This window comes from Mastigoproctus giganteus, chromosome 9 (assembly GCF_048544385.1).
Source record: "Mastigoproctus giganteus isolate SK-2022 chromosome 9, ASM4854438v1, whole genome shotgun sequence".
Classification (NCBI taxonomy): Eukaryota; Metazoa; Arthropoda; class Arachnida; order Uropygi; family Thelyphonidae; genus Mastigoproctus; species Mastigoproctus giganteus.
Window position 1 is genome coordinate 96,750,294 of NC_143583.1, and position 18,336 is coordinate 96,768,629.

The 18,336-nt window shown below is 39.9% G+C and overlaps 1 protein-coding gene across 1 annotated transcript in view; it reads left to right on the forward strand.

Annotated features, from left to right (window-relative positions):
- Positions 1-18,336, forward strand: part of Sec5 (exocyst complex component secretory 5) — a 444,876-nt gene that overhangs the window by 392,209 nt on the left and 34,331 nt on the right. Inside the window, exon 24 of the mRNA XM_090380740.1 lies at positions 12,549-12,671. Within this exon, the coding sequence (XP_090236866.1) occupies positions 12,549-12,671 (123 nt within the window). The remainder of the gene's footprint in view (positions 1-12,548; positions 12,672-18,336) is intronic.

Below are 18,336 nucleotides of genomic sequence, written 5' to 3' on the forward strand. Positions count from 1 at the left end.
CAACAAACTGCCAAGAGGAGAAGTAGTCCATTCCACAATAACACCACGAGGAATCATGACAACGTCATGGGAGCAATCCATGATGAATATCTTGAATACTCTCTTTATCAGCGACGCCGATCATCTCACAACACAACAGCAGCAAATTTGTCTAGATAATGACAATTACCACATTGACTCTGTGGAGGAAGAATTTAACACTGAAGAACTGCAGCAAGCCCTTGGCAAAATGAAGGATAAAAAATCCCCAGGACTAGATCAATAACCCAGGGATCCTTCCCAGAAAGCTGGAAAATAGCTGAACTAAAGTTAATACTCAAAAACCCATCAAAGCCTCCAGAACAGCCTAACTCATACCAACCCATTGCCCTCTTGTCCACATTGAGCAAGCTACATGAACGCCTCCTCCATACTAGACTCCTAACACACTACACAGAAGCTGGCCTACAATCCAATTCACAGTATGGATTTTGCCCAGGACGTTGCACAGAGGATGCTCTCTACCAAATAACCCAAGCTGCAGCCAGCACTAATTACAAGTACTTTCTCCTCATAACCATTGACTTTGCCGGGGCCTTTGACATGCTCTGATGGCCAAGCATTCTTCGCAGGCTAAGACTGGCATGCATACCAGCCAACTTATACAGGTGTATACAAAGTTACCTTTCCAACAGGAAGATTACCATCTCCTCACCATACCAGAAGCTCACCAAATCTATCTACAGAGGCTCCCCACGGGGTTCAGTCCTCGGCCCGTTCCTCTGGAACATCGTCCTTGATGAGTTACTTGGCCTGGATCTGGGCCCTGTTACTATCCAAGCATTCACAGATGATATTACCATCTCCATCGCAGCAGACACCAGAGCAGCTCTCGAGGCCACTGGAAATCAAACATTGCAGATCTTACAGGACTGGGCGACTCTACACAAACTCCGGATTTCTCCACAGAAGACACAATCCATACTTCTCAAAGGCACCCTACAAATATCAAGGCCTCCTCAGATCAAGGTACAAGGAAAACCCATTAAGCTGGTAACTTCCCTAAAACACCTGGGCATCATCCTGGATTCGAAGCTCTCCTTCTTCCCGCACCTCTCATACCTTCAAGAAAAAATCAGAAATTATGCAGCCTTAATTGTCCGAGTAAGCAGGTGTGACTGGGGTCTGAACCGAAGAACACTCAAACTCCTGTATAAAGCTATATTCCTCCCTGTTATTACATACGGATCCAGGATTTGGTACCATAGAGCAATAATTGTTCGCAATAAACGCAAACTGGAAACAATTCAGCGGAGTATATTGCTCGCCATTACCAGGGCCTGTTGCACAGTAAGTTCTCCGGCCCTCCAGGTTCTTGCAGGTATCCTCCCCCTTGACTTGGAGGTTATCCGTCGAGGATTGCACTACTGCTTGTCGCGGGGAATCCCAGCTACCATTTTTGGACATACCATCGACACCCACACTGACTGTAAGCAAGAAAAGAAGAAACTAGCTGCCATGCTACTACAAATCTGGCAGACAAGATGGGAGGAAACGGACAAGGGCCTAATAACTAAGAAATTCATCCTTGATCAAACTAGTTTATCCAAAGTCGTCGCCTTGGTTCTCTCCTGGCCTCTACTGTACATATATTATAACTGGACACGGCTCTATAAATCATAAGTTGACTACCTTGGGAATCATCAATAACCCATACTGTACATGTGGAGAAATTGAAGATTGGGACCATCTTCTTTATAACTACCCAATTTATGATGATCTTCGAGGAACACTATACACCAGACTCCAACACATACCTCAAGGACAGGAGCACCTGTTAATTTCTGAAGAACAATATTACAAATTATTAACGGAGTACGCACAGAACCTCTTTTCTAGGCGCAGGACTCTACAACCAACTCAAGCTAGGGATACAAACCTGTGAGGGACTTACTCAAACTTGAAATAAAAAATCTGTACTTGACTGTTTTACTAGCATCGACTTGCTGACCCTGGAACATCCAGGGTAGGATTACCTGCTAACTCACCCACATGGTTGGGTAGGTTCCAGTGGTCTTGACCACTCCACCGCAAAATATGTCACACTCAGCACTCTCGCTGAGTGGCTTTTCTACCCTTCTGGAGTTATCCCCTCCCCCCTTTTCTCCTGGTGGAGCATACGCTCCACTGTCAATTTAGGGGATGCCCTCACCTACAGCCCCTTACGCTTACTTTCATCCCCCATCTTCTTCCGTACACCCTGTACTGCCGCACTCTACCTTATTTTTTATTTATTTTTTTAATATATTTTAATTTTAAATTTTTTATTATTATTATTATATTTATTATTATTTTTATAATTAATATTATTTTTTATTTATTTTTTTTTCCATTATTATTTTATTTATTTATTACTTTTTTTAATTGGTCTCCGTTCAGGAAGCTCAGGCGACCCTGACGGAGACCTGCCAGAGAATAATGGGCAGCCTGGCTACCTCCTAGTGGTGTGTGTGTGCGGGCAACATGGGGTCCCATCAGGGATCCTGCGGCCAAATGCCAGGACACACAACAGAACCCAACACAATACTACACATTCAACACACTACACTTTTTCTGGCATTTACAGTGTTCTGTATTCCTTCACAGTGTACATATGGCGCAGATGTGGGAAACCACGGTGGCGCCCGACCCTAACACTATGCACACTATGTATAGCCTCCATCCCCAAAAGGACAAGGTCATAAACCAGCCGCTAATCCGATGCAGGTGGTCATAAAAGCTGTCGCCCTTTTCATTTTTGTCTATTCCAAGAATTGGGTTTTTTTGACTACTCGAGCAATTAAGAATGTTTGCATAGTTACCAAAATTTTTACAGTATATCCATGTAGTACACTTGTTATAACAGTGAGTGATTATATGGGAATACTCGTAAATTAAAATCATTATGGCTTTTTGCTTGTTACAGCTGTGATCTCGTTATTTCTGTGCTCGTTATAACCAAGTTTGACTGTACTTTATTTTATATCTGTTTTAATGCTTTATGTATGTATTTTATTTTATTTTAATAAAGTCTAATTTAGCCAGATTGTTGATTGTTACGAGAAATTATAGTGATATGCAGCCCGATGCCCATGGCCTATTTTCTTATCATTATCCTGGTCAATCTCATCTCCTTCAGCTCAGTATTGGTCCAATGTATGATCCTGAAGGAGTATGTTAGTACTTGGACTGCATAAGTGTTTATGGCTGTTACCACGTTCCCACCATTCAGCTTTGATTTTAGCAGGCTTCTCAGTCTGTGATGGTATTTCTCAGTGAGGCAGGCCTTGACCTCCTTGTGTTCTAACTGGTGGGCCAGCATCATCCTCAGATATTTGTAGGTCTCTCCCTCTGTCATGGCTTCAATCTCTTCACTGTTCTTTAGCCGGCATCTGTGGCCTAGACAAACGCAAGACCCATGATGCAATTCATGGGTCTTGCATTTGTCTAGGCCACATTGCAGAACTCTTCAGTGGTCTGGAGTAGCTGTTGGAGTTGATTCTTGATTGCAGCATAGAGTTTGATGTCATCCACGAAATTAGAGAGGTGTATAGGTTCTTCCTTCCCTCTTTTAGGGTAATTCCTTACTTGCTGTTATTCCCTCTTTTAGGGTAATTCCTTACTTGCTGTTATTGAGCAAAATGGACAGTGGGTTGAGTGCTAGACAGAACTATAATGGGCTGAGGGCATCTCCCTGGAAGATTCCTCTTCTAATGGGTATTGGTCTAGTTGTGATGTTTTCAACCTTGATGGTGGTCCTCCATTTTTCTATGGTTGCTTCTATGAAGTGTGTCAGTGTCGGGTTGGCTTTATAAATCTTCAGTATCTTTATCAGCCAGCTATGGGGCACAGAGTAGGCCAGTCAGTGTAGGCCATGTACAGGTTGTGGTGCTTCTTGTAGGCTGTTATCAATGCCTCAATTGCTGATGCTGGGGTATATACAGACTAATAGTTTAACTAGAGTCAAAGGCAGAAGTTAGTGATTCTTGCATTGCTACTATTGGTACATGCAGCAGCCTGGAAAGCATGGTGTCTGGGATTGAAGGCCTTGTTGTGTGTCATCATGAAACAAATGGATACACGGCTGTGTTAGGGTAACCAAGAGTAAGAACGTGTATACATGCTACCTCTACTCTGCCAGATAGTGACTGGAGGGACTCTGAGTAGTGTGTGTATACGAGGGGCATTGTCGAGGCCACATTATGTCAGGGATCTGGGTATATTCTTACCTTGTGTACACCATATCTAAAAATTTCATTACTTCAAACAGCACCCTCTTTTTCCCACTCTTTTTCTTACTATTGAATACACCATGAATTGTCAAACTAATAGAGTAAGCTTATCTGCAAAAAGATCTAAACCTCCCAAACAGTTCCTAATTCATTTCACAAATATATATGGTCTCAGTTCTAATCTCAACAATGTCCATTTCCACTAGCAGTCTGCCAAACCCCATGTACTTTTTCTGACAGAATCTCAGTTATCGGTTGATTCAACTACTGCTCATCTCAGTTGCCCAAATTATTCACTGTATGATTTCTTTCACCTCAAAGGTGGTACTTGTGCATATATCCATTCTGATATTCTCTATCACACATTTGGTAATTTGGAATCTCCTCTTTTCGATTTTCTCTGGCTTAAAATCTCACTACATCATTGTGTCAAATTCATCTGTTCTCTCTACCATTCTCCCAACTCCATTTGGTGCCTCCGTAGCCAGGTGGGTAGAAGCAGCAGTGCATAGCACACGCTTCTTGATTAGACCGAAGTTCGAGCCCGTGACCACCAAATATGGAGGATTCGGAAAGGTCAGGGAATGACCGCCGCATATCCCTGGAGCAGTATTTCCTTAGTTGCTAATGCTCCCAAAAACCAAATAACAAACAACAAACCAACTCCATTAATCACTTGGAGCTCTTTGACTTCCTCTCTTTGCAACTTGACTTTCTCCAGTCCAACTTTCCTAACAGTGAGGTAATATTCCTCGGTGATTTTGATGTTCACAACTCCAGCTGGCTGCTAGTCACACCAGGCGACTATCAATCCCGAGAAGTCAGAAATCATGGTCTTCTCGTTAAAGAAATAGCCAACAAAAATCTATCCAACCCTTAATGGAGCCCCCATCCCTCTTGTCCAACATCACATTGACCTAGGAATAAGTTTCGATCTGAAGCGGCGCCTCCATAGCCTGGTGAACAGGAGCGGCAGAGCATAGCACACGCTTCCTGATTAGACCGGGGTTCGAGCCCGTGACCACCAAATGCGGAGGATGCAGAAAGGTCAGGGAATGACCACCGCATATTCCCGGAGCAATATGGCCTTAGTTGCAAATGCTCCTAAAAACCAAATAACAAACAAACAACAGCCTAGTCACACCAACCCAGCTGGTCGAGATGCTGAGGCTTTTGCAATTACTAATGACCTTGCACAGATTGTTCATTTACCTACAAGAATACCGGACAATCCTAACCATGCAGCCAACACACTTGATCTTTTTCTCACACCCTTCTAAGTACACAGTCGAAGTGAGAGGTCCTTTAGGCACCTCAGATCACAACTTGGTGACTATCTCTTCTCCAATGGAGCCTTTATCTCAGGGCTATTCCCAACCTTGTATTATTTGGCATTACAAGAATGCAAAATGGGATGACCTGCGAGATTTCTTTTCTTCTTTTCCTCGGTCAGATTACTGTTTCAAAACTTCTGATGTTAACTTTTGCTCAGATCGTGTCAGTAAAATTATTCTTGAAGGAATGGAATCCTTTATCCCACACTCCACTTTAAAATCTCATCCTTTATCTGAAACTTGGTTTTCCAATAAATGTGCTATGGCTGTTCAAGAGAAGAACGTTGCATATCATAATTGGCTTGTTTCTAATTCTTCAGTTTCAATTTCTGCCTACACCAAAGCTCGCAACAATTGTAAAGCAGTTATTAATCAGTCCAAACTAGAGTTTGAACAGGATAAGAGTAGAAAACTTGTTTCTTGCCATAGAGCATTCTTGTCTCTTGCCAAAGCTATTAGCCGCAACTTTTACCCATCTCTGCTCCCACCTCTGTCCAAACAGATGGTTCTGTTGTCACTTCAGCCAAGGATAAAGCTGACCTGCTAGCATCCCATTTTTCTTCCAACTCATTTATTAATGATCTTGGTAAAACACCTCCACCATTCCCAACACGCTCCATTCAATGCCTCCTGTGGTCTTCCATCAGAAGGATTTTGGACGAATCTTGATGCCAAGAAAGCTCCAGGTCCCAATGGTATTTCTCCACTTGTTCTCAAAACCTGTGCTCCTGAACTTACTCCTGTTCTTTGCCGCCTTTTTTCACTTTCTTATTCCAAAGGCGTTTTTCCTTCTGCTTGGAAATTTGCTCATATCCAGCCAGTTCCTAAAAAGGATGACAAATCCCTCCCATCCAATTATCGTCCCATTGCAATTACTTCTACGCTTTCTAAAGTAATTTAGAAATCAATTAACCGCCAACTCTTAAACTACCTAGAAACCTTCCGTTTGATCAACGATCGCTAGTATGGATTCCGTCAGTGTCGATCCACTGGTGATATTCTGGCTTATGTTACTCATTTATGGACTAATTCAATGGAAATGTTTGGTGAAACACAAGCTGTTGCTCTTGACATCTCAAAGGCTTTCGATCGTGTTTGGCATAAAGGTCTTCTAAACAAGCTTCCATCTTATGGTTTGCCAACTGTTTTTTTGTAATTGGTTACCAGTTTTCTCTCTAATCACTCACTGAGGGTGATGGTAGATGGCTCTCTGTGTTCTAACTTCTCCACTAATGCCAGTGTCCCCCAAGGTTCAGTTCTTTCCCCCCACTCTTTTCCTCTTGTATATTAATGACCTTCTTCCATTGACTGGAAATACTATCCATAGTTTTGCCAATGATAGCACATTGCATTTCACTTTCCATTTTGAGAAACCTTGTCCTGCGCAATCAGTTTCAACTTCTCGAAAATCTGCTACCAGTTCCTTAAATGCCGATCTCCAGATAATTCTCCAGCGGGGCAAAGACAACTTAGTTGATTGCAATCCTTCTAAAACTCAGTCTTGTCTTATATCTCACAAAAAAGATTCTTCTGCTCCCATAGGAGCAGAAGAATCTTTTTTGCTTTGGTGACTCTGATTTCTAGGCAAAATGATATATCTCTTTTGGGGATTACCCTGACTTCTAATCTCTCGTGGCACAAGCACATTAAAAATATTGCTTCCTCTGCATCTAAAAAACTTTTCTCTTTCGCTCTCGACGTTACTTTTATTCCAAACAGCTGTTCACTCTTTACAAATCGCAAATCCGCCCTACCATGGAATATTGTTCCCACATCTGGGGTGATGCCCCCAAAACCTCTCTCAGGCTTCTTGATTCCATTCAGAAGAGGGCAGTTAGGTTAATTAATGATTCATCTCTAACAGAGTCTCTCCACTCGCTGTCTCATAGACACACTGTTTCTGCTGCATGCCTCTTCTACAGATACTTCCAAAGGCACTGTTCTTCTGAATTGACTTCTATAATTCCCGCTTTCTCTTTCAAAACAGTCCAAACACTTGCTGCTACCAGCCAAGATCCATTTACTGTCCAACTTCAAACTAACAGAACCAACTTTTCATCTTCCTCGTTTATTCATTCAACTGCCGTTTTCTAGAACACCCTTCCTTCATAACTATTTCCTGAAAATGACAGTCTACAGAAGTTCAAGTCTAATGTCAACAAATATCTTCTTTCATCTTCTCAACCTCCAACCAAGCACGGTACTAAGTACTATAGTTCTAATACCTCTCGTGTTTGGGGTTTACATAAAAAAAAAAAAAAAAAAAATGTACACTAATGCTAAGAGTATTGTAAATAAATTTGATGAATTTGAATTACTGATTAAGTCTTCGAATGCTGATATTGTAGGAATAGTGGAGATGTGGTGTCACTCAGACATAAGTGTTGCTGAATTTTAATATGGGGAGTACAATGTATACAAGGTAGGACAAACAGGACAGGTGAGGAGGAGGGGTTATGCTCTTAGTTAAGAAGATTATTAAATCTAAGGCAGTGCATCCATTTGACTTGGGCCGACTCCGTAGCCAGGTGGGAAGGAGCAGCAGTGCATAGCACACGCTTCTTGATTAGACCGGGGTTCAAGCCCGTCACCACCAAATATGGAGGATGCGGAAAGGTCAGGGAATGACCACCGCATATCCCGGAGCAATATGGCCTTAGTTGCTAATGCTCCTAAAAACCAAATAACAAACCATTTGACTTGGGTGACAAGTGCAATGTTGAGTCAGTTTGGAACCCAAATGTTGCGGGTTCGATTCCCGCCTCGGGCTTGGATCAAAGTACTGCAAAAACCTTGGGAGGTGCATTATGGCCACAGAAGCCTATGCGCCCACAACTACCAAACAAAAAAAAAAAAAAAAAAAAAAAAGAGTCAGTTTGGTGTGATATAGGCACTGGGAAAACAAAATTGTGAGTAGAAGTGTGTTATAAGCCTAATCACTGTGATGAATATACAAAACAGCTATACAGGGAATGAGGCAGCAAATCAGCATGTTTCATAATGGAGTATTTTAACTTTCCAAATGTTGACTGGAATTTGTGGGTTGGTCACTCACACAACTAACAAAACTTTTGTGGATTTCTTGGATGACTGTTTTATACAGCATGTTAGAGGCAACAAGAGGAATCAATACTCTTAATCTGGTTATCAGCAGTGATTCTTCATGCATTAAGAAACTGCAGGAAAAAGAACCACTGGGTCGCAGCAATCACAGTATACTGATGTGGAATATAATTCTTATGAAAGCAGTAGCCTTATGAAAGGCTACTGCTTTCATAACAATGACTACAGAGGTCTCAGACAGTTCTTAAATTGTGTGCAGTGGGACCAGCTGATGTGGTTAATGGGGGAGTAATCAGAGAAAAGCTACTAGGCTTTTTATACCAACAAAGAAATACTGTCCAAGGCATAGACCTAAATGGATGTCAGATGAACTAATGAGACACGTGGCAGATTACATTCGCTCCATAAAATAAATAAATTTATTTTATGGAGTGATAAGCTTTAAAAGTTAATGAGAAAGTTTTGAGCAAATGAGAACATAAAACAATTTGGTAGCCTACTTCACTGGCAGTCAGCCACTTGCTTATTGCCAGTTTCTCTATGTAACTAACTTTAATTACTGTAACCCCAGGGGCTCACATCTCGTGAGTATGTGCTTAGCACACCCAGGGCCCTGAGATGGATATCATCATTCTTCTCTTTCTTGGTGATTCCCTTCTACTTCTGACTCTCTCTCTCAGGGTAACTCGGAAATTTTTTTTAGCTGGTGCAGCATAAGCCTCAGGCTTCCTTGCACTATATGGCTAGTAATAATAACGATATGCAGGATATGTTAAAAATGTGTGAACAAAAACTTTGCTGTTGTTAAAAATGGGCAGAATATAGAACATGATAGAAGCGATTCTGTCGAATTGCTCAAAAATTTCATTGTGCATTGGTTGCTGTGCACAGTGAAAACTGTGCATGGAAACCAATTGTGGCCCTCTTGTTGCCAAATTTTAAACAACAGCCAAAGGTGTTATAAGAATTAATAGAAATGAATTATATAGTAAATAAACAACAAGGTGAGTCATGCTGCCCACTCCAAGTTACTAAAGCATTTTCTGTTTATCTGTACATACACAGATTTTGACATTTAATTTGACAATTCATCCTATATTGGATCTATTGACCAAAGACTAGTACTCTCTCTGTGTCCCAAGGTTGCTGGTTTTTGTATGTTCTACCTGTAATAAACTGCATATCTCTATTGGATCTAGACAATCCAGTGAGAACTTCTTCTTTGCTTTAAGAACTAAATGTAACCCTCACCCTAATTTTAAAATGATCAATTTTGGGAAAAAAAAAAAACTGGGTGGCTTGTATTAATTAAGCAAATACAGTACATTTTAAGTTTTTGTAATGTGCATTCACGTGCAATACAACTGTCAGAAAATTCAGTTGTTGAGAAGGTTCAGACATCAGGGGTAAAGGGAAGGGTTTTTGCTTTAGTAAAGGTGACTACAGTGGTCTCAGACAGTTTTTAAATTCTACAGAGTCATTCTACACAGATTCTACACAGGACCAACTGATGATGTTACCAACAGCAAATTCTAAATGGGAAGCATTCAAAGAATTAATCATGGAAGCTACTAGGCTTTTCATACCAACTAAGAAATAATGTTCAAGGTTATCCAAGGCCCAAATGGATGTCACATGAACTAATGAGACTCGTGGCAGAGAAGAAAAATGCATGGGATGCATATAAATTATTAGGCTACCATAGGCAATAAGCCTATGGTAGATATAAGCTAGTTTGTAGTCAAGTCACAAAGGAGGCTAGGCAAGCAAAGGCAGATTACGAGAAATCTTTGGCAAAGGATGAGGATGCTAAGAAAAACAGCAAGGATTTCTTTACTTATATAAGCTCTAGAAGGAAGAGGATGAATCAGATTGGTCCACTTGATATCGATGATTCGACTGTTGATGATCCCGCTCAGTTAGCTGACAAACTGAATGAGTATTTTGTATCTACATTGACACACGAGGAATTCTGTAGAGAAGTGGAGGACAGAAGCTGATTAAACTCTAACAGGGGTCTTAATGATTTTGTAATAACTGAGAGCAAAGTGGAGGAGAAATTGTTGAAATTAAACATAAGAAAGGCACCTGGGGGTGAATGGGATCTATCCAGTTATATTGAAGAAGGCAACAAAGGAAGTAAGCAAACCTTTAGCCATAATTATGAGAGCATCTTTGCACTCAGGGGAAGTCCCCATGGACTGGAGATGTGCAAACGTATCCCCAATTCACAAAGGGGGATTAATGGCTAGTATGCAGATGATACAAAGGTTGGCAGGGTTGTTAATGACAGTAATGGCAGTGTGCTTCTGCAACAGGATCTAGAAAAGTTGGACAGAAGAGCTGAGAAGTGGCAACTGAAGTTTTCACACTGACAAATGCAAATACTGCATATGGGTAGAAGTAACCCCAGAGAAATGTACCAACTGTGTAGTACTACACTTAGGGTGATAGACAGTGAAAAAGATCTGGGAGTAATTGTGCAGTCAGATATGAAGTTTTCTGATTAGTGCAGACAGGCTGCCAGAGAAGGTCATGGGGTGTTGTCAATTATAGACAGGAATTTTGCTAGTAGGGAAAAAGGAGGTGATTATCCCTTTGTTTAAGGCAGTGGTCAGGCCCCGCCTTGAGTACTGCGTACAGGTCTGGAGGCCTCATTTTAGGAAGGATATAGAGTTGCTTGAGTGAGTACTAGGAAGGGCAAAAGATTGGTGAGGGGAATAAAGGGGTTCTCTTAACAAGAAAGGCTTAAGTTCTGAAAATTGCAGCATCTGTAGACTAGGCACCTGCGAGGTGATCTGATTGTGTTGATAAGGCCTTGAATCTGTTGAGCAGGCTCAATTCTAATGGTATTCTTATTCTTACTCAGATTATGAACCATAGGGGGCATAAATTCAAATTGAGGAAAGACATTTGTAGAATGGATGTGTGGAAATTTGCCTTTAGCCAGCGGGTAGTTGATTGCTGGAACAAACTTCCATCTGTCGTTGTGGAAGTTGATAGGTTTAATAAATTCAAGGAGAAAGTGGACAAACATTTAGAGGGAATGGATGTATGAATGTGTGAAATTTTTTTTTTTTTTTTTTGGCTGATAAGCTTGCTTTCTTGCATCACATGCCTCTGCTACTAATTCAGTGTCAAACTCGTTGATCCAGAAGTTTTATGTGTTGGTAGAGAAAAATACAGCAAAATAGTGCAAATAATCTCTGAAACATTTTTACGGTAATTGTGCTTTACTGTGTCACGAGAGTTAACTAACAGGAGCCTAACAAAAGACTTGTCAGTGTTTTCATATATGATTAAAATGCATCGGAGTCTCAGAAAATGTGCCAAAGACGTTAGAAGGAAATCATGTAATTTTTAAGGAATAGACCTATGTTTTTGAGCATAGTAGACACAAATCCCATTTTGTACTCCACTTTAATATAATAAAAGTGTGGAATTTTGCTACTGATTGTCCCTCATTGGAATGAACAGCCTCATCGTAATAAAATGACATAGTGTGACATTAAATTGAGATCTCCTTAAGATGAAATTATCATCCTAATGAAAATGTCAATAGAAATGGGTGATCAGTTTTGATTTTGGCCATTTCTTTGTATTTAAATTATGATCATAATTGAATGCCACTGTTTGCTATAAAAATAAATTTAAGTATTAAAATCACCTGTAGTCAGGATGATAATACTTGTAAAATACTATATTTTTAAGACTACTCAGTTATGTTATATAATTTAATGTTTAAATTCCATTTGGCATGTACTAATAATAAATTAAAAATTAAATGATTGGTTAGGACTTGGCCTTTGAATAATTGTAAAAGTTAGATATGCAGTGCAAAACTTACATCTGAAGTTTAAGTCTAACATTAGTTTTTTTTCTATTTTTATTTGATGCACAGGTATTTGCTGTATCGCCACCATTTATTGGAAAAGTGATGACACAGATTATTGAAGCTGCAGTGGAAGAATTAGCTCGTCTCTACAAATGTGTTGGAAACTTCACAACAAATGGAAATATTCAGGTGTGAAATTGAAATGAAATTTTATTGCAAAATTAGAAGATCAATTCAGAATTTATTGTGAGTAAATCACATGAATTTTAAATTTCATTGCATTTCACAATTTATCTAAGCTGGGAAAAATGCATGGAGATATTTGAATTTTACTTGTGAATAGCTTCTTGTGTTCCTGGTTGAGACTCATTTCATAATTTTGAATCTTATAGGAAGGGAGGGCCAAATTTTTTGTATTGTTGAGGAACTAAATTTTTTTTCTGAAATTTTTTTACAGAAAAAAATTATGTTAATGTTATGTTATGTTATGTTACAAATTATGTTAATTATGTTACGAATTATGTTAATGTTACAAAATTTGCCAAATAAACACTCAATTCTAGCTTAAATAATGAGTTTGAATCTATATTTTTTTAATATAAATGAATTGTGTAATGTGTATGAAGATAGATATCATATTATTATTAATCAGGCCCAAATGATGCAAGGAAATGAAACTTATTCTGCATCAGCTTTGGGGAAAACTGAGTCAGTCACAATTTTCCCATTCTGAAAAATAACCGTCCAATTCTACTTTGAACTTTTTTTCAGACTCTCTACCGCAACTAACTTGGAAAGAAACTTATTCCATTATCACTCATGTGCCTCCCTCGTACTGGGGTGCCTCCATAGCCAGGTGGGAAGGAGCAGCAGTGCGTAGCACACGCTTCTTGATTAGACCGGGGTTTGAGCCCGTCACCACCAAATACGGAGGATGCGGAAAGGTCAGGGAATGACCACTGCATATCCCGGAGCAATATAGCTTTAGTTGCTAATGCTCCTAAAAACCAAATAACAAACAAACAAACAAAACCCTCGTACTGCTTATTTCTTTCGGATCACCCACGAGGTGTCTAATCTCCAAGCTTTGCAGTCCACATCTTCTGACATTGGAAGTGCTGAGGGACAATCCTTAGCACTTCCAGTGTGACTCCAACCAATCTAGTTACTTTTCTTTGGACCCTCTGTGGAAGTTCTGTCACTTTTATAAGTGAGGTCTCTCCAAAGCTGAATACAATATTCCAGATGTGGTCACATCATCAATTTTATAAATAGAAATAACAATATCCTTCTCCTGCTGGCAAATGTCCTATAGATTACGCTGGGAAACAAATTTAAAGCTTTTTATTTTTTTCCTCCTGGACTATGGTATATCGCAGATTTTGATGAACTGAATCCATATTTGAAGACATATTGCCTAGCACCTACAGATTTAGAAAGAAATGCAGGTTATGCTTATTGAAATTTTTAATAAAATTTTAAAAAGTATTACAATAAACATTGTAAAAATATAGCCAGTTAAGTTTTCTTTTCATTTCCTTTTTCTTTTGTAATGATCAGGAGCCTCTCTGATCAGGCCCCGAGTGCCAAGCGAGTGACTAAAGCGATTCTATAGTGATTTGAAAGCGATTTTCTTAAAAGAGCGATTGATTGTAGTTGAACGGTAGTTTCTAATTTCCAAAGTTATATAATTTTGCTCTTCTAAAGTAAAGAAGTCAGCTTACTCAACAGAAAGGAAAGCCACCTTTCTTCTTGTATATAAAACTAATCTATTAACGCACTAACACTAACAACCTTATCGCTTGGTCACTGGTGGCACCGCTCCTGCCTCCACGTGGCGGGGCTGGAAGCCTGGGAGGAGAAATCCACTCTCCCGGGACTAAAAGGAGCAACTATGGACAACACAAAACAGTCCTACTATGGATCTCTTGATCCAGATTCAAGTAGACATGACGACCATGATAATTTGAATAAATCCCATGCTAAGAGACAAAAAAAAGAAGGGACAGATTTTTCTGCTCCTCTCTTCTTAATATTACATTCCTCCACAGACCAACCATTGAGTAAACTCTCCCCATTTTTGATTCAGAAATGTCTCGAAAATGTGGCTGGGCCTCCAAAAATGGTTCGGCGACTAAGATCTGGAGACCTATTAGTGGAGATGAGTGAATACAGACATGCTGAAAGACTCTTGAAAATATCTACCTTTGGTGGAATTCCCACAAAGGTTACCCCACATGCCACCTTGAACTCCTCTAAAGGGGTAATATCTGAATGGGATCTTCTAAATGTATCAGAGGATGAACTTGTCTCCGAATTAAGTAACCAAAATGTAGTCCAGGCAAAAAGAATTGTCATCAAAAAAGATGGAGAGCCTGTCCCTACACGAACAGTCATATTGACATTTAAGTCACCAAATCTCCCCGCAACTATAAAAGCTGGATATATCAGATGCCATGTTCGACCGTACATTCCCAACCCAGTTCGGTGCTTTAAGTGCCAAAAATTCGGTCATTCGCAAACTGTGTGCAGAGGTATAGTCACTTGTGCTTCTTGTGGTTCAAAAGAACACACACATACGGACTGTAATAATGAAACCCAAAACTGTCCTAACTGCCAGGGAAATCATTCTGCCTTCTCTAAGGATTGTATCCAATGGAAAAGAGAGAAGAACATTCAGAGATATAAAATAGAGAACAAAGTGTCATATCAAGAGGCAAAGAAACACTTTGCAATCCCTACTAAATCATCTACATACGCCTCAGTTACTCAACAGCTACGCACAATATCAACTCAGACTGACTGCTCCGTCCCTCCAAATATCTCTATATCTGGTTGGGCGAAATCAATACTTACTTCATTAAAAGAACAATCTCCATCCAAATATGCAACCCAAGAAGTAAATACTCCGGTAACAATACCTCCAGATAAGAATCCTAATCAGCAACCGAAAGTACAAACTAAGAGCTCTGAAAGAACTGATACGCACACATTCAGATCTGATACCATGGACACTGATGAAAAAGCGGATGAAGATGACACATTTCTTGAAATTCATCCAGAAGGTGACATTGACACAAGCAGACCAGTCTTCTCAAAGAAGGATAAAGGAAAAATTGACAGGCGTAAGCAAACTACCTCACGGAAGTTAGCAGACACTAGCTAAAACCAAACAATGGATACAATTATTCAATGGAATTGTCGTGGGCTCCGTGCTAATTTTGACGATTTTTACGATCTCCTATCTGAATACAAGCCTGTTGCCGTATGCATTCAAGAAACAAATCTCACAAATGCAATATCTATGAAAATTAAGAATTACAATATGTATAGAAAAGATAGAAACTCATCTAATTTAGCTCATGGAGGAGTAGCACTCATAGTGAACTCTTCGGTGCCCTCTAGACCTATCCCCCTGCAAACATCTTTAGAGGCTATTGCTGTCCGTGTCACTTTCGGAATCACAATAACATTAGTTTCATTGTATCTATCACCAAATCATACATGCACCTTTGCTGATTTAGATAATTTAGTAATGCAAATACCTGCCCCCTTTTGTATTATGGGTGACTGGAATGGCCATCACCCGCTATGGGGTTCTCAACATCTTGACTCCAGAGGACAGATAATTGAAAAAATTTTAGACAAACATAACCTGACAATTTTAAACACTGGTGCTCACACATATGTGCATTTACCATCTGGCTCAACCTCCGCTATTGATCTTTCTATATGCTCTCCAGTGATATTTCCTCTCATAGACTGGACCGTTACTAATAACCCTCGCGGTAGTGATCACTTTCCTATCATCTGTACTTTCTGTATAAGTTCTACTCCTCAGAGTAACATTAGGACAACCTGGAAATTTGCTAAGGCGAACTGGATTAAATACCAAGAAATAGCTCACTTAGATGCTATCTTCATAGCAACCCACACAATTGACTCTGCAGTAAGCTACATTACAGATACAATAATGAAAGCATCCGAGACTGCTATACCAAAATCATCATCCAAAATCCGGCTTCATCCAAAAATGTGGTGGAACGAAGCATGCAACAGCGCTAAAAAAGAAAGGAACAAATATTGGAATATTTTTCGAAAACATCCAACCACAGCTAACCTCCTACAGTTTAAGAGAGTCAGAGCTAAAGCTCGTCATATAAGACGGGAGAGTAAAAAAGAAGCATGGGCGCATTATGCCTCCACCATAAACAGATCCACGGATACTTCCACAATATGGAAAAAAATCAAAAGAATTAATGGTAAATACTCGCAGACAACTTCTTCTATTCTACTTGTAAAAGGGAAAGAAATCTCTGAACCTACAGAAATTGCCAATGCCTTAGGTACTACGTTTGAAACGCTTTCAGCTGTTGCCACATATGAACCTGCATTTCAATTGCTAAAATCCCAGACAGAAAAATACAAACTAAATTTTAATACTGCCGTCCTTCATTCTTATAATCTGCCTCTGACCATGAATGAATTGCGTAATGCACTTGCACGGGTGAAAAACAGTGCTCCAGGTCCCGACGGAATTTATTACACCATGATCTGTCATCTAAGTGAGGAATCATTAACTGTACTCTTACAACTGTATAACAGAATTTTCTTATAGCTGGTGCCATTCTTATGTGCTAGCTTTCCCGAAACCGGGAAAAGACCACACAGATCCCAAAAATTACCGTCCTATCTCTCTAACCAGTTGTCTGGGAAAAACATTGGAAAAAATAATTAACGCCAGACTGACATGGTTATTAGAGACTCAAAACATTTTAAGCCCAAGTCAGTATGGTTTCCGGAGAAAAAGATGTACGCTTGATCTCATTATCAAGGCCGAAACAAATATCCGGAATGCGTTCTTGAGAAATGAACACCTAGTTATGGTATGTGTTGACATCGAAAAGGCCTTCGATACAACTTGGCGATATGGGATTCTTCAGGACTTGCATAAATTTGGACTTCGGGGTCATCTCCCAAAATTTATTAAGAACTTTCTAGGCAATAGATCCTTTCAAGTCCGTTTCCACTCTTCATTATCTCGAGCATATGTACAAGAAGAGGGAGTTCCCCAAGGATCAGTGTTGAGCACCACACTCTTTGCCATTAGGATTGATTCTATTACCAAGTGCATACCTAACACAGTTGACGCATACTTGTACGCTGACGATCTTGCCATGTCATGTCATTCTCAAAATATGAGACTTATTGAAAGACAACTACAAAGCACCATTAACAAAATAGTCTCTTGGGCCAAAAATAATGGATTAGCATTAGCATTAGCATTAGCAGAGGCATATGATGCAAGAAAGCAAGCTTATTCAGCATCAGCCAAAAAAAAAAAAAAAAAAAAAAACCCACTCCCATTTCACCCCTCCGTTCGTTCGAAATACCTGTCCAGTTGAGCTTTAAATTTGTTTAGGCTATCAACTTCAACAACAAGTGATGGAAGTCGGTTCCACCAACCAACCACCCTCTGGCCAAAGGCAAATTTCCGCACATCTATCCGACATCCGTCCTTCCTCAATTTGAATTTATGCCCTCTGAGGTGATTATTCTGAGAAAGATGAAGAATCCCATTGGCATTGAGCATGCTCAAACCATTCAAAGCCTTATACACCTCTATCAGATCACCTCGCCGGTGCCTAGTCTCCAAACTCTGTAATTTGCAAAACTTAAGCCTTTCTTCGTAAGAGCAACCCTTTGTTCCATTTACTAATCTTGTTGCCCTTCTCTGTACCCGTTCCAGCAGCTCTACATCCTTCTTGAAATGAGGCCTCCAGACCTGTATACAGTACTCAAGATGTGGCCTTACCATTGCCTTATATAAGGGAATAATCACCTCCTTATCCCT